This window comes from Callorhinchus milii, unplaced genomic scaffold (genome assembly GCF_018977255.1).
Source record: "Callorhinchus milii isolate IMCB2004 unplaced genomic scaffold, IMCB_Cmil_1.0 Scaffold9, whole genome shotgun sequence".
Taxonomy (NCBI): Eukaryota; Metazoa; Chordata; class Chondrichthyes; order Chimaeriformes; family Callorhinchidae; genus Callorhinchus; species Callorhinchus milii.
Window position 1 is genome coordinate 784,612 of NW_024704750.1, and position 21,656 is coordinate 806,267.

Here is a 21,656-nt window from a genome sequence, read left to right on the forward strand (position 1 = left end):
GAAGCTGTGGTTTCAAAGTTCTTTGTTGGGAGGGGAGGCTTTCAGGACGTGGTTTGTTGTTGCAGTTTTTCCTGTGGGGTCTGAGGGGATGAGACAGGGAGAGGGAGAGGGAGTGTGTGTGTGTGTGTTGGTGCCTTATTGTGTGTTCCTGATCCGATCTACTGACCAGCAACAGAGGAAATAAGTTGGTGACTTCCTTGGCTTTGGCTTCACACATCTTTACACACACAGCCTGTGTGTGTGTGTGTGTGTGTGTGAGTGTCTCTGTGTCTGTGTGTCTCTCTGTGTGTGTGTCTGTGTGTGTCTCTGTGTGTGTGTGTGTGTGTGAGAGTGTCTCTGTGTGTGTGTGTGTGAGTGTCTGTGTCTCTGTGTGTGTGTGTCTCTCTGTGTCTGTGTGTGAGTGTCTGTGTCTCTGTGTGTGTGTGTCTCTCTGTGTCTGTGTGTGTCTCTGTGTGTGTCTCTCTGTGTCTGTGTGTGAGTGTCTGTGTCTCTGTGTGTGTGTGTCTCTCTGTGTCTGTGTGTCTCTCTGTCTGTGTGTGTGTGTCTGTGTCTCTGTGTGTGTGTGTGTGTCTCTCTCTGTGTGTGTGTGTGTGTCTCTGTGTGTGTCTGTGTCTGTGTGTGTGTCTGTGTGAGTGTCTGTGTGTGTGTGTCTGTCTCTCTGTCTCTGTGTGTGTGTGTGTGTCTCTGTGTGTCTCTCTGTGTGTCTCTGTGTGTGTGTCTGTCTCTGTCTCTGTGTGTGTGTCTGTGTGTGTGTCTGTGTGAGTGTCTCTGTGTGTGTCTCTGTGTGTGTGTGTGTATCTGTGTGTGTGGGGGTTGCGAGGGGGAACGCCGACTGGTGTAAGGATCTGTTGGTGTGAGAGGGAGAGGGGGAGAGGGGGAGCAGTCGGTCGGGGGGTCCAATCCAATCCGTTGTATTCAGCCTTTTCTTTGGATGTTTTCAACCCATTTGAGGGGAAGGGCTTTCGCCTTTGAAATGGACAAATAGCCCGTGACACCGCGGCGCTGTGTGCATTACCGACACTGGTGGCGGACAGAGAGAGACAGAGACAGAGAGAGGGAGAGAGGGAGAGTGTAGAAGGGGAAACACCCTCCAGAAACCCTCCCCAAACCCCAGTGCTGCCGTCAGAGCCGTCACCGCCGCCAGGACCAGGAGGTGGGGGTTCAATATGGTACCGAAACGGATTTAAGATTAGGATCGAAAAGGAGAGAGAGATACAGAGAGAGGATTTGGTTAAGAGAGAGAGAGAGAGGAGATAGAGAGATAGCGAGAGAGAGAGAGAGAGAGAGAGAGGGGATTTGTTTAATCGCCACTGAGTACCTGGAGTTGGGTACAGTCGGTGTGGAGCTCAGAGCTGGAGTTTGGGGACATTCGCACACAACCCACACACGCGGGAGTCTGCGCTGTTCGAAAGCAATTGGAAACCCCTTTTCCTTCCTTGAATTCATCGGTTTTTTTTTGCAACTTCTGACCAAGGAGAGGAAGGAGGAAAAAAAACAAGTGTGGAGGAAGGAGGCGTTAGGAACCACTCTGTGGGTAAGACTTAGGACTTGGTTGGACACCAATATGACTTGGGTGTCGTCTGAAACCTTGTGATAGATAAGTCAATCGACCTTTTCTTTTCAAGAAAGATACAAAAGGTTTAACTTTTTTTAAAAAGAGGGGGAGAAATCCACACCCCCCCCTCTCTCTCCTGATATTAAATCCTCATTTTAAAAAAAACATTTTAAAAAATGGCCAGAAATTCTCTGGATGGATCCAAAGAGGACCTGAGCCAGGTGACGGACGATGAGTTGACAAGATGGAGCAAAGAGGATCTGATCAGGAGCCTGAGGCGAGTGGAGGGTGAGAGGCTTCACTACATGGCGGAGCACGGACACCTGATCAAGGACGTGAACCGCCGGCTCCAGCTTCACCTGCACGAGATCCGGAGCCTCAAGGAGGTCAACCAGAGGCTGCAGAACGACAACCAGGAGCTGCGGGAGCTGTGCTGCTTCCTGGACGACGACCGACAGAAGGGCAGGAAGCTGTCCCGCGAGTGGCAGCGATTCGGCCGTTTCACGGCTGGGGCGATGTCCAAGGAGGTGGGCGTCTCCCAGCACAAGCTGCGAGAGCTGGAGGCCAAGCAGGACCTGCTGGTCAAGGAGAACCTGGAACTCAAGGAGATAGTCCTGATGATGGACGAAGAGAGGAATGACGCGGGCAGCAGGAGCTCCATCGACAGCCAGACCAGCCTGACTAACCTGAGCGGGGGCTCGGGGGCTCGGGACGTGGGGGATGGCAGCAGCACCTCCAGCGCAGGGAGCACAGGCAGCCCCGACCATCACCACAAAGTGGCCGAAAAGGCGTCCGCCATCAAGAGGTCCATGGACGATCTCTCAGGACCTCCTCATCACAGGAGCACCTCCAGTGTGCTCAATGGTGAGTTCATTCTTAACGCTTACTGGCTAAAGAGTGTTTTAAAAAAATATTAACAGTAACAAGCTTTGCATTTGAATCAGTCTTCCTCTCTTCCTCTATCCTTGCCCCTTCCTCTCCCATCTTCAGGTTGCGCCTAAAGACCTTCCTTTTTGACCGTGCCTATGGTCACATGCACCACCCCCCCTGGCTCGGTGTCGTGCTCCGCCACTGTCCAGCGCTCTGGGATGCTGCCCTGCATGAGGGGCACTGTAAATGCAAGTTGTTGTTTTATAGTGCAGTCGGGCTGTCTCAGAGTGCGCTTCCCAGGATTTGAGCCTCTTTTTGTGCTGTACGATTCTATGATTCTATACATTGCATTGCTCTTTTCAAAGAGCCGGCACAGACTCGATGGGCCGAATGGCCTCTTTTTGTTCTGTACGATTCTATGATTCTTCTATGATTCTATGATTGTATTTGGTAGACACACGCAACAGCTAATTTGCGCACAGCAATTTCTTTCACAAACACAGCCATGAGGTAATTGATCAGTTTATATGGCGGATTGTTGTATGCATTTAATAAGGCACCTGTAACATGCGTCTCAAAGTGCTTCTTATGTTGCTTCTGGCAAGTGTAGTGACTATTTGTAGAGAAGGTCCCCGGAATCTCGAACATCCACTTGTACAGCTTTAACGTCTCGTGTGAAGGATGGCACCTACATCATTGCAGCGTTCCCCCAGCAGTGACACTGGAGTGCCAGCTTAGAGTCTGACTGCAAAATGGATTGAATTGTACTCCCAATAGTCGGAAAGTTGTCCAAAAAAAGTAGTTGGAAAATGTCTTTCATTTTGCCGTTTTTCTTCTTTTTCAAAAGAGACAGTGTCTCCTATTCATACAGGGGCATTAACAGCTGACCTGGGCACAATGATTACTTCATTGAAACGTACTTTTCATTAATAAATGCTTCTAGTCTACCCATACTGGAGAAACTTTGTTCTTTTTCTAAAACCTTACAGTATCAGGAAAGATTGCGACCTCGACTCTACTCTGTAAGAATACTTTCTTAAGAGCTGGTCATGGTCCAAATCTGTTAATTTTGTATCTCAGTCTTGTACATCTCTTCCGAAAATGTACGTCGCTTTTAGCCACTCTGCTCCCCCTCCCCATCCCCCTGTGCTCTGTAACTCCTTTGCAGATTCCTGCCTCACCCCTCCCTCTCTGCCTCACAAACACTTTGAAACATCCTCCTGATATGAAAGACGTTACACTAGCGTAAATTTGTATTGCCTTCAAAACACACTTTAAGATCTACCTATCACTTTGACCGTGCTTTCAGACGCCATTCCTTTCCGCTGCCCTCCTCAGCTGTCCCCCAGCCCTCCCGCGATCACATTACAGAAGACCGACTACTTTTGGTCACTGTCGATCTAATGGCCGTTATGAGTGTTAAACCCTCGCAAGGCAGGAGGTCACGGATTTGAGTCCTATTCTGTCCCGAGATAGCTGATCTCAAGTCGGGGTAGCAGTCAGACTCTTTATAAGGGTTTTTCTTCCCTTCTCTCTCTCCACCCTTCTCTCTCGGGCATGAATTATGAAAAAGTGGGAATTGGGAGGCAGAGATTTAAACAAACCTCTGTGCTTCAATGATATTTGTGCTGCCCTCCATTGCGCACTAAGTGGTGTAAATGTGAATGATCTTGTTTGCTGTAGTGTAGAGCAATGTAGTAATGTGTAATTTGTGTTCACGTTAACCTCCTTGTCAAACCCAATTCAGCAGGGACGGCTCTCTCCTACTTACTGAATGTAAGGTCTTATTAATTTGATGTATTAACATTGACTCTTCAGAGCTGGGCCAATAAGATATGAATTTTGTTTAATGTTTGGCTCACTGGTATAGTGGGGCTGAGGTGCATATGCGTGTTTATTGAATTAAATAATTATCCTTGCATTTGTTATAGCGCTTTATCACCTCGTTAATAATAATAATAATCCTTGCATTTGATATGGTGCTTTTCACGTCGGGAGGACGTCCCAAAGCGCTTCACAGAACACACTAAAGTGAATTGACTGTATATTTGTGGGCGAACGCGGCAGCCAATTGCGCACAGCAATGTCCAACAAACAGTCGTAGATTGAAAATGACCAATTTATTATTGTTTTTGGTTTTGGAGGTATTATTAGGCTCTGTGTGGAGTAAGGAAACTTGCCCAAGGTTTCGCCCTCTGCCTGGAATTGAACTCAGGTCTCTCACTTGCAAAGCGAGTGCTCTAACCACTGAGCTACAGGACTCCACATTGAGAGATCTCAAAGCACTTCAGAAGATATACTGTGAAGTGGAGCGATTATGCATGTATATCCTATAGATAATGGTGAGAATTATGCATGACATTTGGTACCATTTTATTCCTGAAACTTTTTATCCAAACAAATAGGCTTAATTATTTTACCCATTCCCTTTTACTGATTAGTACTCATGCGAGGATAATTTTTTTTGGTCAGCCGTGTGTCTGGCACATGTGGAAACCCATCACCATGCTTGAGAATTCCATACATCCCACCTGCACATGGAAATCCCAGAGATAGATTGTTGGAATGGAATGCGCACTCTCACCCTGGAGGGATGCATCCTGCTTACCCAATTTCGGATTAGACGCAGGTTGGCAAGAGCCAAGGCTTGGGGACCCCAGAGTGTGGTTTGGGGCAACTGCTGGAATCTTAGTGTTGTCTGGCAAGCTTTCCCTCTGTTTGTACAGCTAGGACTACCCTACCCATTACGGCTTTGGTTTGCAGGGTTAACAGGACCCCTATTAACTGATCTACTCTTCCAGGTCCTGCTGGATGCCCATGACTATTGGCAGGTTATTCATCCAAAGCCACATCACAGCCAAACCTGATCTCTGTGCCCTTGTATGTTCTGACAGCAGGGGAAGTAGGGGTACTGTATAGGGGGTAGTAGTGGGAATTTGTCCCTCTCACCTCAGTGGGGCTGAGGTGTGTCCTGGCCGACATCAACTAATTCAGCACTGGATCAGGCTTCCAACCTGTGACCTCCTGGTATCAGGCAAGCTTAAAGTGTGCCATTCCACAATTTCTGTGCATGAAAAAAATTTCATTCACCAACTTTCTTGTTTAACCTGTTCAGAGGTTTTGCCTTCTGCACCCTGATGAAACTGCACAGATTTGCTGGCAACAACACAACAAATTGCATTTGTACAACATACAACGTCTTTCACGTCTGGAGGACATCCCAAGGCGACGAAACCTTAAACCAGAGCATTTTAGTTGACGGCAGATCAATGGTCTAACCCTCAGTGACTGCAGACATCCCCAGGGTGTGGCTGGTTTGTGCTGCGGTTGCAACTTGAGTCAGTGAAACCATTACATTGTGGAGTCCTGTAGCTCAGTGGTTAGAGCACTCACCTTGCAAGTGAGGTACTTGGGTTCGATTCCAGGCAGAGTGAAACCTTGGGCAAGTTTCCTTATTCCACACGCCTAATAATAATCCCTCAAAAAAACAATAATAAATTGGTCACTTCAATCCATGACTGTTGTGGGACGCTGCTGTGTGCTATTGGCTGCCGCGTTTCACCCACAAATATACAGTCAATTCACTTTACAGTATATTCTGTGAAGCGCTTTGAGACTCTCGAAGACGTGAAAAGCACTATATCAAATGCAAGGATTATTATTATTACGTTCCCAAGTATTTAACCATGCCAGTTCCAAAGGTGGTATTTGTATTGATCTGTTGTACGGTACTAAGTAAACATTCTGGATGACTCATTCCTGGTTCATTTTATCCTCTCTACTTATCTTTTACCCCCCCTCCCCCCCACACACACACATACACACATACACACAGCCGAGTAGGAAGAGCATGTGACAGGTTTAACACTGAGCAGAATAAGACTTCTCTTTTTCTTTTCTTCTAACAAGGGAGACAACAACAGATCAATGCAGTTGACTTGCTCTCTTGTAAATGTATCAACATCAACAAATTATATTTATACAGTGCCTTTCTCATCAGGAGAATGGCCCGAGACACTGAACAGTGAAGGGGTTGCGCCCAAGCTGGGAGTTGGAGTCAAAACGGGTGAAGTTTGGGGAGGTGTGGGAAGGATGGGAGGATGACCAAAGGCATGTGGTCAAAGAGGAAGGTCTTGAGATGGGTCTCAAAGGAGGCACGGGAGGAGGCGAGGCGGAGGGCGTCTGGGGTGGAGATAGAAACGAGGAAACGTAGTTATGACTTTACGGGTTCTACATAATTCGCTTGAAGCCCTTTAAGGATGGTCTCGGTGAATAGGGGAGGGGTTGGGGTTTCTGCCATTCAAACCACCTAGTACCCTTCTTCCCCACTTCCCTGTCTTCTGATCACACCTAAGGACTGTCCTCTTCAGCCGTGCTTATGATCACCTCCCCCTCTCCCTGCCCAGTGTCGGGCACTGTCAAGCACTCCAAAACTCTACTTAGTCCACATGAAGGGTAGTGTGTAAATTTGAGTTGTTGCGCTCACCTACAAAACATACAGTCATTGCACTTCATATTAAAATCCTATCAAGCGCTTTGAGACGTTTTCCTGATATGAAAGGTGCTGTATCAAATGTAAAGATTCATATTTATTATTATTTATTCATTATTATTATTTAAATAGCATTGTTACATTTCCAGTAAAGAGCATCTGTTTACACACAACGTTGACATGATGTATTGACTGGAATGTTGGAGTCAGAAAGCCTAGGTGGAAACGATGTGGTTTTTCGGGTTTCTGGGAGGAATGTCAGTGATGAGCAGGTGGAACTTCAGCAATGTAGGTATTCACCTGCTGACCGAGGGCACACCTGGGGACCCGCACCTGCAACAGGTGTACTTAACCATTACACTGCCCGAACCACTGCTTCTAGGCAGTGTCATCGGAGGTGTTGTCCTTCGGATGAGACATTCAACCGAAGTCTCATCGGCACTGCACGTGTCTGTTAAGTCTCGCAGAGACTTTGAGATATCTCGATGACCTGATGAGGAGCTATAACAAATGCAATGTGTGTGTGTTTGTGTGTCTATGCGTGTCTAAAATTAATTCTTTTAACCTCTCCCACATAGTGCCTTGTCACAGCGTTGAAACGTTGAAAAGTGCTTCGCAGAATATACTGTGGATAGACTGTATTTTGTGGGCGAAACGCTGCAGCCAATTGCGTACAGCAATTAATGATGTTTTGTTGCCGTTGTTGGAGTGTTAATGTCCAGAGTTCTCAGCCACTTGATATTTTATCCTTTTTTATTTCTCTCCCCACTTCCCCCATAATTATTTAGAAATTGGGGGTTGGTTGGATGAATGGAAATGATAGGAACATTTCCCAGATGACAATGGGTCACTCATTTCAAGACTATTGTTTGTGGGTTCGTTGCTGCACACAAATTGGCTGCCACTTTCACGTGCAAAACTCACGGTTACAACACTTTACAGTAAAATCTGAGCAGCATTTTTAGATGCTCCCCTGATGTGAAAAGCACCGTATAAATGCAAGGATTGTTGTGACGTGAAAGGTGTAACACAAATGTAATTTTGTTGTTATATTATGAAGAGCTTCTGGATTGTGTAGATTTATTTGCAGTAATCAACAACAATAACTTTGCATTGATATATAGGCAGATAGTGTCTTGGAGCCCTTGAATAAGAGAGCAGAAACCTGCACCATTCACCTAGTGCCCTGCAGAGGAGACTCTTATAAACGTTCAATAGTCCCAGCAGTCAACCCTAACCCTTGCAGTGTAAAGTTTTTATTATGGGGGCGTGGTGTCTGACTGTCCTTGGCCCAGCGCAGTCACTAGGTTCTCTCTGGGCTTGAGGGAGTGGTTGCAATTTAACAGGCGACAGAGGGAGTGTTACAGTCTCGCAGGCTCATGGTGATGAGACGGTATTTGACAAGCGATGAGTGCTCCCAGGGGATTCCTATAGATTTCTACACACACATAAACACCCCTCCTCCTCCCCACCCCCTTCCTCCTTTCCTGGATTCAACACTACCAATGTGTGCCCTTGTTTTAGCTGCCTCCGCCTACAACAACAACAACAAATTAATAAACAATAAATAAATAATCCTTGCATTTCATATAGCCCTTTTCACGTCGGGAGGACGTCCCAAAGCGCTTCACAGAACACACTGTAAAGTGAATTGACTGTATATTTGTGGGTGAACGCGGCAGCCAATTGCGCACAGCAATGTCCCACAAACAGTCGTAGATTGAAAATGACCAATTTATTATTGTTTTTGGTTTTGGAGGGATTATTATTAGGCTCTGTGTGGAGTAAGGAAACTTGCCCAAGGTTTCGCCCTCTGCCTGGAATTGAACTCAGGTCTCTCACTTGCAAAGCGAGTGCTCTAACCACTGAGCTACAGGACTCCACAAATTACATTTGTATTGCGCCTTTCACACCGGGAGGACATTCTAAGGTGCTGGACAGTCAGGGATTTGGACTCCAACATAGGTTTGGGATCAGGGGGAGTGGATGGCACGGAGGGAAGATGTAGGAGGGTGGCCGAATGCGCGGTCGAAGAGGACGGTCTTGAGACGTGCTTTGAAGGAAGCAAAGGAGGGAACAAGATAAAGGGACTGTGGACTGGAGTTCCAAAAGGTGGGGGCAGAGAAGCTGAAGAACCGACTGCCGATGGTGGGGACACCTTATTTGGAATAGCAATTGTGTCCCATAACAATACAGCATGCAATAGAAGAGGACTATTTGAGGGTCTAAATCATGCTATTTCTCCATGTGAAATGCAGAATTACTGAATTTGTAACCACCTGCGTTCAGGCTTACACTATTTCAGTCTTAAATTTGAAGCCGGCTAACCAGAACCCAGAGAAAACCAGCTTGAAGATTAAGACTGAGAGTTTGTCAAATTGCTGAGAGACTGGTTAAGCTTTAGACCCAAGTGCAGTTTCTCCTCACAACTGTGCCACAGCACACGACCTTCTGGGCATGTGATGTAGCAATACCATTTTCCTTACTTAGAAATGTGTCAAGAAATAAAATACTGCACATTAGGCCCTATTGCGTCTCCAGCCTCAGCTTTGCCGTGTGTTTAATGCCAGGCTTTGTTTCCTGTTAGAGCCCTATTTCAACACCACAATTACAGTGTACTTTACACCTAGTCAAAGGGTGGAAACGCTATCTAGATTTGAAACAACTTTTCACTCCCTGTTTTTTCCTGGAAAAAACACTGACTCTTTGACCGTGACTGTAGTTCCTCTGGCCTTATGCCAACACCTCGCCCAAGTTGCCTCCTCATGTGTGAGCGTGTGAGGCCAGGCAGTGAGTGTTGGCAAGCTGGATGATGCTGTGGGTCGCTGTGATCTGACTCGATCCTTTTCCCAGGCCCAGACCTTCCAACTCGCAAGCAATTGGCTTGGATGTCAGCCTAGCTCGGTTGGTAGCACTCTCGCTTCCAAGTTAAAAGGTTGCATGTTCCAGCCCCACGTCGGAGCTTTGAGCTTACGTCATCTAGGCTGACACTCCAGCACAGTGCTGCGGAGGGGGAGGGGTGTGGAACTGTATTATTGGAGGTGCTGGCCTTTGGATGAGATGTCAAACCAAGTTCCTGTCTACCTGTCCAGGTGGACGTTAAAGATCCTGTGGAGTTTTCGGAAAGAGAAGGGATTTTCCCTCTCCTGGTGTTCTGGCCATCAACCTATGGGGGTTCAGGAAAGGAACAGGGGACAGGAGGTGCCTGTACCAACTGCCCCCAAAAAGAGTCCATGCCTTCAGTGGTTGTGTAGGGGAAGAGAGAGTGTGGAGACAATTTTAAAGAGAAAAAGTCCTTTTAATCCTAACATGAGCTGCCTCGGGAACCCAGGCACAGATCGCTGAGGGTTAGAGAGTGCTGGAGAGGGTAGTTCTCAGCACGTAATTGGGGGAAATTGCAGAGCTATTTAACTTGATCAACACTGACAGAGTATAATTACAAAGCGCTATGAAGGAACCCAGAAATAATGATTGTTTTTCCTCATTTCAGTGTAACCAGGCCTCATTTGTGGAATTGAGGCTGTTTGTAAGGTTCCGTGCAGAAGCCCACGGCTGTGCTTAGTGTTGCTCAGTGCTGCACTATGCTTGTTAGCTTGGTTTTAAATAGCCTGGCTTTAAAATAGCCCGTCTTTTCAGACACTGTACAGCCACTGGTTCATCAGCGTGTCTCCAATATAGGATACAACACCAGCTGCTATTTCTATGCTGAGAGTCTGTGGGTCTATAATAATAATCATCCTTGCATTTGATACACCGCCTTATAACGTTGTTGAGACATCTCAAAGCGCGTCACAGAATATACTGTCAAGTGAATTGACTGTGTATTTTGTGGGCGAAATGCGGCAGCCAATTGCGCACAGCAGTGTTCCACAGATTAAGTGACTGTTTCACATGGCCTGTGAGACTGCCTGGGGCCAGGCTAAATGGTCACTGTAAATGTGCCATGCCCATGTTGATTTACACAGAGAGCTGTTCAAACGGCAGTTATTTGAGGAGGTTAATGAAGGGCTCGCCAGGGTTTAATGATGGGTTGGAGGGAATCGGGCTCGGTTGCTTACAGAAAGCTGAGAAAGGTTCCAGTTAGCTGGGTTTCCTCTTACTTCTGGGTTTGTTTCTGAACTAGAGTTTCACGAGACCGATCTCAGCGAAATGTGCGAGAGAGTGTATTTCTGTGTGAGAGAGTGTGTTGTGTGAGTGAGAGAGTGTGTGTCTGTGTGAGTGGGAGCGTGTTTGTCTGTGTGAGTGGGAGTGTGTGTGTGTGAGTGGGAGCTTGTGTGTTTGGGAGCGTGGTGTGAGTGAGAGCATGAGTGTGTGTGTATGTGTACGTGCGTGTGAGTGAGAGCATATGTGTCTGTGTGAGTGAGAGTGTGTGTGAGAAGAGAGTATGTGTATGTGTGTGTAATGTATGTAAATGTAGTCACTGGCTGTAAAGCAGTAATGGAACGTGGGCCCATTACCTACCGTGTGGTGGCTCTGAAGTTGTCCTGGGTCTTTGTCTGGGTTACAATTGAGCTGAAGCGTGGGAGGAGGGATGGTGGGAAACGCAGCTGTGACTAAAGAACCGAGTGTTGCGCGGGTGAGAATTCAGATTCTAAGCATCTGCCTCAAGGATCTCTCTGATCCAGGTTTAAACTTCGGTGAAAATGGAGGTAGCTCCTCGCTCTTAAAAAAAACCCGCGCGCTTTTTCTCTCTCTCTCTCTCTCTCGTTTCCCTTTCTTTTTATGGTCCTGCAGACCTCATTCACAGCGTCCCTGAATACATCTCTCTTTTATGCGCTCTGCGTGCGCTCGGACAAACGCACACAAAAGCCGCTGAAAAGAGCGTGACAGTTGTTTGGAAATCTTTAGAAACGGGAGGTCAACTCGGGGCTTGGGGTGGGGGAGGGAGAGAAAAGGGGTCTGCGTGCGAAACGGACCCTTTGTCTTGTTAATTGCCTCTCAGTTGATTGGAACTCCAAGCCCTTGTGCGGAGGGCCGATGGTGCTAGCCTAAGGTCTGACAAGGAGGGGGCTGGGGGGGTGGTGGGAGAGAGATCGAGCGGAGAGAGAGAAACCAACGGAGATTTATTGCTACACAGCCATCTGTCTATTATCTTCAGTTGGTCTGCGTGCAATGCTTGGAAACGCTTTGCTTCCATTGAAATTGGCTGGTTTGTAGCAGCTGCTAATCTATTGACAGGCCAGCACCCCAGCCAGAAAGGTTGTTGTAAAGTTCCAATCACTGGCACAGTTCTCATGTTTTGTGCTTTGATGGAATGGGGCGTTTGGCACTATCTGGACCCTCTGTTTTTTTTGGTCAGCCGGGTGTCTGACACGCGTGGAAACCCATCCCTGCTTTAAGGGTATCCAAACCGAATGTGCGTTGCCAACTATGCGGGTGAAATTTCCCCACTCCTGGAATGGAATGGAATGCGCACTCTCTTCCTTGCCCCCCCCCCCCCCCCCAGAGGGACGCACCCTGCTTACCTGGGTCCAGAGAGCAATTGTCGCAGGTTGGAGAGAATCAAGGCTTGGGGGACCCAGAGTGTGTGTTGGAAATAACTGCTGGAATCTAACCAGCTGAAATCGCATAGTCTGTCTGGCAAGTGTCCCGCTGCTTGTCCAGCTAGGTCCATTATTAGGGCTTTGGTTTATAGGGTTAATCTGTACCTTGAGATGTTTGTTCGGTAATGAGCAAAAACTGAACCCTTCTAAACTTCCCTTGGTGGTCATCCAGGGAGGCTCCGCAGTGCAACTAAAGGTTATGCATGGGTCCATTAATAAATAGTCACCCTTTCATTACTTGCAACGACAAAAGGCAATTAACAGCTTACACTTACGTAGCTCCTTTCTAGTAGGATAATGCCTTAAAGTGCTTAATCTAAAGGGGAAATTGATACTTTTTGGTCAGTCACGTGTCTGACACATGTGGAACCCCATCACCATGCTAAAGGGTATCCAAACTAAAAAAGTTCCATGCAACCCACCCATACTTGGAAATATCAGAGATATTTATTGGATTGGAATTTGCACTAGATAAGCTGGGTGCGCCCCTCCAATCACTACACTCCGGAGTGAAGCACTTTTGAGACATATCAACGGTGCGATAAGGTGCTACACTAAATGCAAGGATTATTATAAAGCCACTTGTCTGTCTGCGAAGTTCCCTGTGCGTGCGGACTGAGGCCTGAGTTCAGGCATGAACTTTGAGGTTGTTTAATTGAAATAATAATTCCTGAGTTTGACACAGGACAAATCAAAACATGTTACAGGATTGTACTGTAAGGTGTAGTGATTGTATTATGTAGGCCAATGTGGTAGCCTAGCTTTGAAATTCAGATTGAATTCAAATTTTCTAAAATATAAGACTAAAAAGATAAGGGAATTCAGGTGTCAGGAAACGAGCTCTCTGTGTGTGTGAATCTATATTGTTGCTTTTAAAGAAAGGTACAGTGTGAATCAAATGCATTCCTGTGTGCAATTGGCTGCCGCGTTTCACCCACAAAATATACAGTCAATTCACTTTACAATATATTCTATGAAGCACTTTGAGAATTCTTGAAGACATGATAAGGCGCTGTATCAAATGCAAGGATTATTATGATTTCCAAATAACAACAGCTCAGCGGGTGGTGTGGGGGTGGGGCAGGGCAGAAAGTGTCTTTGCTCCAATCTGGTTAATGCATTTGAAGTGTTATGTTGTGGTCAGGAAGTCGGTACAATGGGGAGGAGGAATGGGAAGCATGAGTACATTGTGATTCTGTTGCTAGCATTAGGCACACCTTCATCAACAGTTAGTTAGTGGGACAGAAACCCACAGCAATCAGAAATCCAGACCAACATACACACGCGCGCACACACACACACACAGACACACAAAACAACAACAATTTACATTTATATAGCACCCTTTACATAGGGTATCTGTAGGCTCCATTGTTTTTGCAGATGGGCCAGGAGGAGGGTATGGGTGGCCAGGCTGACTGACTCAGACCCATTAAAGCTTCTAACAGTTTAGCAGTAAACCTCAAGTCGACTACTCCCCCCACCGCCCATGTCTCTGGCACAAGGCAGCCGAAAAACAACCGCCCCGAATAGTCTTGACAACAAATTATCTGTAAAGGGTCAAAGGAAGAAGCATATTTATGACAATAATAATAATCGGCGCATTTGATATGGTGCCTCATCATGTTGTCGACACCTCAAAGCACCTCACAGGATAATGCAAAGTGTAGTGACTAGTTTGTGGGCGAACGCGGGCAGCCAATGTGTGTACAGCAACGACCACAAAATACGGTCAATTTACTTTACAGTATATCTTGTGAATCACTTTGAGACATCTGAACGACATGATTAAGGCACTGTATCAAATGCTATGATTATGATGATTATTATTATTAGCTAGGACACCGGGAGAAACTCATTAGTCCTATGGGATCTTTAATATCTACCCGTACAGACACATGGGACCTTGGTTTAATGTCTCTTCTGAAGGACAACACCTCCAATGTTGCAGCAGTCTTTCAGCATTATGTTGGAGAGTTAGGATAAACTATATAGGTTCCAAGTTCTAAAGCAAGGCCCTCACATCTCCTGTCTCAGAAGTGAGTCTGCTGAGGATCTGACGTCTCCAAATTGCGGTGCATCTCATTTCTCTTACCCCCCCAATCCAATATGGGATGTGGGGGCAGTAAAGAAATGGTCTTACTCGAAACTTTAAGCTGGGAAAATGGAACTGGGAGCGAGGGAGGGTGGTCTTTTTCTGGAGCCATCGGATCTCAACCTTTGTGCCTAAACAAAGACTGGAGGAAATTGTTTTGTTCCGCACCAAAGTGAATTGGCGTCAGATATAATAATAGCCCTGCCCTAAGGGGATTATTTCACTCTGAGGACTTTCACAATTCACTCAGATCCAAGTGCAATTGGCTATGAGTCTTTCTTGGGACTCCTCCCCATTGAATACCTTCTCACAGAACCTGTTCCCATCACCCCACAACGTGATCTGTCACTGGTTGGTATGTGTTGCAAATACTTTTGCTGTGTAACCAGGGTGGCAGCCTGGCTCAATCAGTAGCACTCTCACTTCTTAGTCAGGAGGTTGTAGATTCACGTCTGACACAGTGTCTTTGAGCTCATAGTCTAAGTTGACGCTCCAGTACAGTGCGCGTTGGGGGTGGGGGGGAGATGTACTGTTGGATATGTCGTCTTTTGCATGAGATGTTAAACTGAGGTCCGATCCGTGACTGTTCAGTTGGACGTTAAAGATCCCGTGATGCTATTCGAACAGAGAAAAGAGTCCTGGCCGACAATCTTCCCCCATATACAATTGCTCCCTCATTTCATGGTTGTTGTGGGGACATAGTCTCCACACTTCACAGAGTATCCTTATGATGCGGTTTGTGACGTCTTGACCACATGGTAAGGTCAAATATAAGGATTACTATATTCTTCCTCACATCAGCCTACATCAAAGCGGCTGAGATCATTTACTCAGCAGAGGAGCAGTGATCGAAGCCATGACCCTGGGCTGGTGGGTTAGTGCTAAGATCAGTCAATGGCACATCCTGTACAATATCAGGAGTTGGGGAAAAATGTAACAGTGATCACCAGAAGCCGGAGTCACTGTGGAGTAATTTATCTCTGATAACTATTGTACACAGAGCGCGGAGAGGCCAGTGTGTGGCTGTGTGTGTGGTTAGCCGCGGATGCCCTTGAAATAGCACAGGGATTACAGTGCTCTGACCTCGGTCCTGATTCATCCCCAGGGCCAGAGAAAGAATGTGACCCAGAAGCTGCAGGGGTCAGTGTGTGCAGAACCTGTTCTGTGGCTGGAGGTGGGAGCAGGCAGCACAGCCGCACGAGTTTCCCTGCCTCCCTCCCTGCACTGGGGCGGAGGAGGGTGGGGTTGCATTGCCCCTGTTAAACACATTACAGCTAAGTTGTGTTTTCCTCAGTTCAGTTTGGCTCAAATCGTTGTTGTGCGTGGGTGGACCTTGTTGTTCAATGATGAGAAATTGGGGACTCGTTTGAGTATAATATGCTAGTGATTTAAGTACTCCGAGATGCTGCCCTGCATAATGGACGCATATAAATGCAAGTTGTTGTTGTTGATGATTGAGACTAGATTAAAAGCTGAGAAGTGGGAGCGTATCAATGGCTTATTATTGGCAGCAGTGTTCAGTCACGGGGCGCGACCTCTTTGTGTTCCTCTTGTGAATTTACTGTAGAATCTGAGCTCTATTCATATAAATATGATGTCACAGTAAAGAGTCCCATCAGTTTACAATAAGAGTCTCCGCAGGTCAATTGAACCCACTCCGCAGGTGGGGTTCAATTGAACAGACTGTGTGCAAACTCGCTGCTCTGTTTGCCTGCAAATACTCAGTCACTACACTTGATCTGTGAAGCACTGCAAGGTGTTTCCAACATGATAGATTTCTGTGTCAAAAGTGAGGATTATTGTGATGATGATTATTGCCCTATTTAGCGATAAAATGCACATCCTTACTGACAAATGTCACTGATTGTCACTGATTGTCTATTGAAGATTGATTGCCTGCTGAGAGGGGCCGCCTTGTTTTGTCTCCTGGTCGCAAGGAAGAAAGATTTCCTTTTGAGATGGAAATAGTAAGCAAATTTGAGGAAGGAACAGTGGAGTTGCCAGGAAGGTCAGTCTTTGCCCTCGAGCCGTCAACGCTGGGGGAGAAACACTGATAGCTGCTTGCGTACACGACAGAGCCTGTCTGCATTGTTGTTCCTCAATGATGCTGTGATTGCACATGCTAAATGGCCTGTACTCCAGGTCTAACCATAATAGTGCTATCACATTCACTCGAAGGCTTCTGATAGCTCAATCAGAAGGAGCCGGCTCGCTCTGCAAGAGAGCCACAAGTGTTCATAGAGTTTAAAGACCATCTCCATCATCATTATATCTGTACGGAATTGATCCTGTTCTCACTGTAGCATAATAATAATCCTTGCATTTGGTACGGCGTCTTATCACATCATTGAGATGCCTCAAAGTGCTTCACAGAATACACTGTAAAATGAAGTGAGAGAAAGGCGGAGAAAGAAAGTGGGGAGAGAGAGAAAGAGAGACAAAGAACTTATATTTTTATCTCATCAAAACGTCTCAAAGTACTTCACTGTGATTGCTGTCAGGTGCACAACAAGGGAGTGTGTGTGTAAGCCTGTGCGTGTGCCTGTGTGTGTGGGTGTGTGTGTGTTGAGGTGAACGTGGCAGCCAATTTTGCACACAGCAAAATCCCCAAATAACCATGAAGTGAACGACCAATTTTATTTGGGGGAAATTGTTGGCCAGGACACTCCAATAGTATCTGCTGACGACAACATTTGGCAACTCAGTGATGCTGTTTGTCATAGCTTCAGCCCGCGGCGATCGTGAATTACTTTGAAGGATCTTGAAATTGCATGTGTGGTCCACACCCTGTTGAATGTTGGTGACAACGATTTATGAGTCTGTTGGCCTGGCTAGGTTAGGTACAGAGCCCTTCGTATACATAACGTGCCTGTGCTTCAGGCTTTGAGCACACAGCACTTAAACCCGGTGTGTCGTTATTTGTAGGTGGTTTAGTTACTGAAGCTAAACAAGTTAATTGCTTCTTGACCTGAAAGAAAAGGGCAGGAGCTTGTGAGAAGGCTATAAAAGTGGCCTGCTGGGCTTGGGAAATGAGGTCAGGTCCCCGAGATCAGCGTACACATCAGTGCACCATCACACAGAGCATTGTGAGGATGTGGAACCCTCCACCCCAGATATCTGGAGAGGTGGAATCGCTGGGGATGTGTAAAAGGGAGAATAATAGTCATAATTCTTGCATATGATGACGTCTCAAAGTGCTTCACAGAATATACTGTAAAGTGCAGTAACTGTGTATTTTGTGGGTGAAACGTGGCAGCCAATTGAGCACAGCGATGTCCCACAAACAGCCATGGACTGAATGACCAATTTTATTTGGGGGATTGTTGTCCAGGATACTAGGAGAAAATCGTTTCTCTTTTCAAATAGTGTCACAGGGATCTTTTAATGTCTACCTGAACAGGCAGACGGGACCTCAGTTTAACGTCTCATCTGAAGGATGGATGAGATGGACGGAGAGATTTGCATAGCAGAGGTATTTAGGGGTGTGGTGAAAGGCTGGGCCATTGGGAATAAAAGAACTGCGAGTGTGCACGTGTGTGCGAAATTAGAAAGATTTCTATTAAGAAATAATATCTCAGGATACAGTATATAGTTTGGGACACGACATGTGCAAGCGACCTGGTGGAAGGTGAACTGGATGGACGTTGGTCTTCTTTCACCAGCAAATTCTTATGTTGCAGCAGTGAGTCTGACAACTCTTGCTCCCGCTGGCGTTTGAAGTTCTGAAGGAATGTTGTATCCTTTCCTTCTCACAGACTGACTGAAAGCTCTCGAGCAAAGCTGCTTTGCCGAAACCTTGGCAACAGAACTTGCAAATCCTTTTCTATTCTCTCCTTTCTCCTTTTTTCACTTTAAAACAAATGGTAAGGTCATCTGAAGGTTCTTAAATCCAGTTTTAATTTGGAAGCTGTTTTCTGCATTGACTGGAAACGCGGCAGCCAGTTGCACGCAGCAACGTTCCACAAACAGTCTTGAAGTGAATGACCAATTTTATTTGGAGGGGTTATTGGCCAGGACACCATAAGAGAGAATTTCCATTCTCTTTTCGAATAGTGCCGTGGGATCTTTAACATCCACCTGAACAAGCAGAAGGGACCTCGTTCCAATGTGTCCTTCAAAGAACTTTACCTCCGACAATGCAACACCCCCCAGCGCTGCACTGGAGGTCTGTCCAAATCCCAAAGGAAGCCATGTTATCGGAACGAGAGGCGTTTCAGTGGCCTTAGATTTATCAGGTCTAAGTCAACACAGTGTGAGGTTTTGGGGGCACCTGGAGCCCTCTTTGATCCCTGGTATTAAACTGTGATCTGATGCCTTTAGACATTTGTCTCTTCGGCTGTCCTGGCTTTCTGCCATGTCAAATAATGGGTTTCTTTCCAAGTCTGGCAAAGGCTTAAGCTTTGAACTGTTGTTTTAATCTCTGCCTACATTCCGTTCTCTTGCTTTACCAAGTGAAAAGCGATTAGCTAAAGGGGCCCCGAGACTTGCCTGGTGACATATGAAGTCCAGGCACTGAGATCTGGGGATTGGGAGAGAATCACTCTAGGCTCTGTGGAAAGCCTTGTCGCTGGGAAGCTGGATCGTTGGCAGAATAATAATCAGTAATTAATATTAATAATCCTTGGATTTGATATAGCTCCGTGTCGTTCCCTCGCTCCTCGAATTCAAAACCTGCCTCGGGACTTACCTCTGTGACTGTGCTACTGTATTTTCGATCATCTTTCCCTCCTCCTTTCACCCTCTTCATCTCCAACGGCTTCCCATGCAAAAAAAACCTTAGGTACCCAGCCAGCAATACTGACTTGAAAGAGACTGTACCAAACATGAGGACAATTATTATCACTAATATTAATTAAGAAGTTTTTGAAGAGTGGCGTCTCTCTAACACATGGAGTTGAACTGTTGCTTAAGAAAGCAACTGAAATAAAATCACTTTATTTTTCACCAGCTGGATGGGCAGGGTGTCAAGGCAGCAGGTGGTGGGCTTCATCTGGGAGATGGTGGTTGAGAGGGAGTGGAGAGTAATCGGGGCAAAGGAGTGTAAGGAGGGGGGAGTGGTAGGAGAAGTGATGTTCTTCCGTGCGTTGTGAGGAGGAGGTTGGGTTGGGGGTTGGGGAAAGAGCTTCACACACATGATCATTCCCATGCTGCGATACAGGCTGTTCAGGCCAGTGTATGGAGGATTACTGCTGCTGGCTGCTGCAATGAACAATTGCCTCACACACAATGATTCCTGACAGCCAGCCATCTGCAGAGCCAGCTTGCACGACACAACAAAAGCTTCGAGCGGGCACTATATATATATAAAAATATATATTTTTGTCTTTTTAAAAGAGAGTTTGGTATTAAAGGGAATTTGAAAGATGCCCCCCCAACCCCTCCCTCCCCACCCCAACCCCAGCCCCAGCACTGTTCACATGAATGTTAAATAATAATGTTAAATAATGATAATAATCCTTGCCTTTGATATAGTGCTTTTCACGACAACAACAAAAACAACAACAAGATGACATTCATAGAGCGCCTTTCACGTTGGGAGGACGTCCGAAAGCGCTGAACAGTCAGGTGTCGGGGCCCGAGCATGGGGGAGAGGTGCTGTAGGGATGAGGGAAGGCAGGGAGGTGGGAGGGAGACCAAAGGCACGGTCGAAGAGAAAGGCCTTGAGACCGGCCTTATTATTATTATTATTATTATTGAAGGAGGTGAGGGAGGAAGCGATTTGAAGGGACGTGGGATGGAGTTCCAGAGTGTAGGGGCAGAGAGGCTGAAAACCCGGCCATCGATGGTCGGGCTGGAGACATGGAGCTGAACGGAGGGAGCGGGCCGGCTCGTAGGGAGTCAGCAGATCAGAGAGGTAGGAGGGGCAAGGCCATGGAAGGCCTTAAAGGTGAGGACAAGGATCTTGAACTCGATTCTCTGGGGATGGAGAGCCAGTGGAGTTGGGCGAGGGTGGGAGTGATGGGGTCACGGAGCCTGGTGCCTGAAAGCACATGAGCTGTAGAGTTTTGGATGATCTGCAGCTTGTGAAGGGAAGAGTTGGGAAGGCCGATGAGGAGGGAGTTCCCGTAATCGAGCCTTGAGGTGACAAATGCGTGGGTGAGGGTTTCAGCAGCCTGAGGGATGAGGCAGTGGCGGAGTCTGGCGATGTTGCGGAGGTGGTGGTAGGCAGTGCCAGTCATGGCACGGATGTGGGGGAGAAAGGACAGTTCAGGGTCAAACAAGATACCCAGGTTCCTGACTGGCTTAGTGAGTGTGCAGCCGTGGAGGCTGATGCTGCCAGCGTCGGAGGTGCGGAGGCATTGGCGTGAGCCAATCAGGAGGGCCTCGGTCTTGCTGATGTTGAGTTGGAGAAAGTTGGCTCTCGTCCAGGACTTGATGTCGGACAGGCAGTCGGTCAGGACCTCTGTAGTCCTGGAGTTCAGGGTGGAGGCAGAGAGGTAGAGTTGGGTGTCGTCGGCATACATGTGGAAATTTACTGCATGTCTGCGGATGAAGTCACCAAGGGGGAGCATGTAGAAACAGACCCTCAGTGTCTACTTTATCAGCCCTTTAAGAATCTTATATGTTTCAATAAGATCTCCCTTAATTTTTCTGTACTCCAGAGAATATAGCCCCAGTTTATTCAGCCTCTCCTCATAGGTCAGTCCCCTCATCCCAGGAACTAACCGAGTGAATCTATGCTGCACCCCCTCGAGGGCAAGTATGTCCTTTTTTAAATAAGGAGACCAACACTGCACACAGTACTCTCGGTGCGGTCTCACCAAGGCCCTGTACAGTTGCAGCAAGGTGGCTGCAAGGTGATGGTGGCTGTTTTGAGCGGGGAAGGAATAGTGTCAGATGACAGGGAGAGATTAATGATGTCCGCGAGTAGTGGGGCAAGGAGGTGGAGCTGAGATTTAAGGAGAGGGGTAGGGATGGGGTCGAGGGAGCAGGTCGTGGACTTCATCGAGGTTGCCGTGTTGAAGATAGAGGTCTCAAAGCACTTCACAGAATATACTGTAAAGTAAATTGACTGTATAATCGTGGGTAAAATGTGGCAGCCAATTGCGCACAGCAGCGTCCCACAAACAGTCGTGGATTGAAGTGACCAATTTATTATTT

At 46.8% G+C, this 21,656-nt stretch overlaps 1 protein-coding gene across 1 annotated transcript in view; it reads left to right on the forward strand.

The window, feature by feature from the left end:
• Positions 1-794: 794 nt before the first annotated feature.
• The window catches only part of ccdc85ca (coiled-coil domain containing 85C, a), a 46,551-nt gene continuing 25,689 nt past the window's right edge, over positions 795-21,656 (forward strand). The window contains exon 1 of the mRNA XM_007908530.2: positions 795-2,419. Coding sequence (XP_007906721.1) covers positions 1,732-2,419 — 688 coding nt within the window. The 5' untranslated portion in view covers positions 795-1,731. The remainder of the gene's footprint in view (positions 2,420-21,656) is intronic.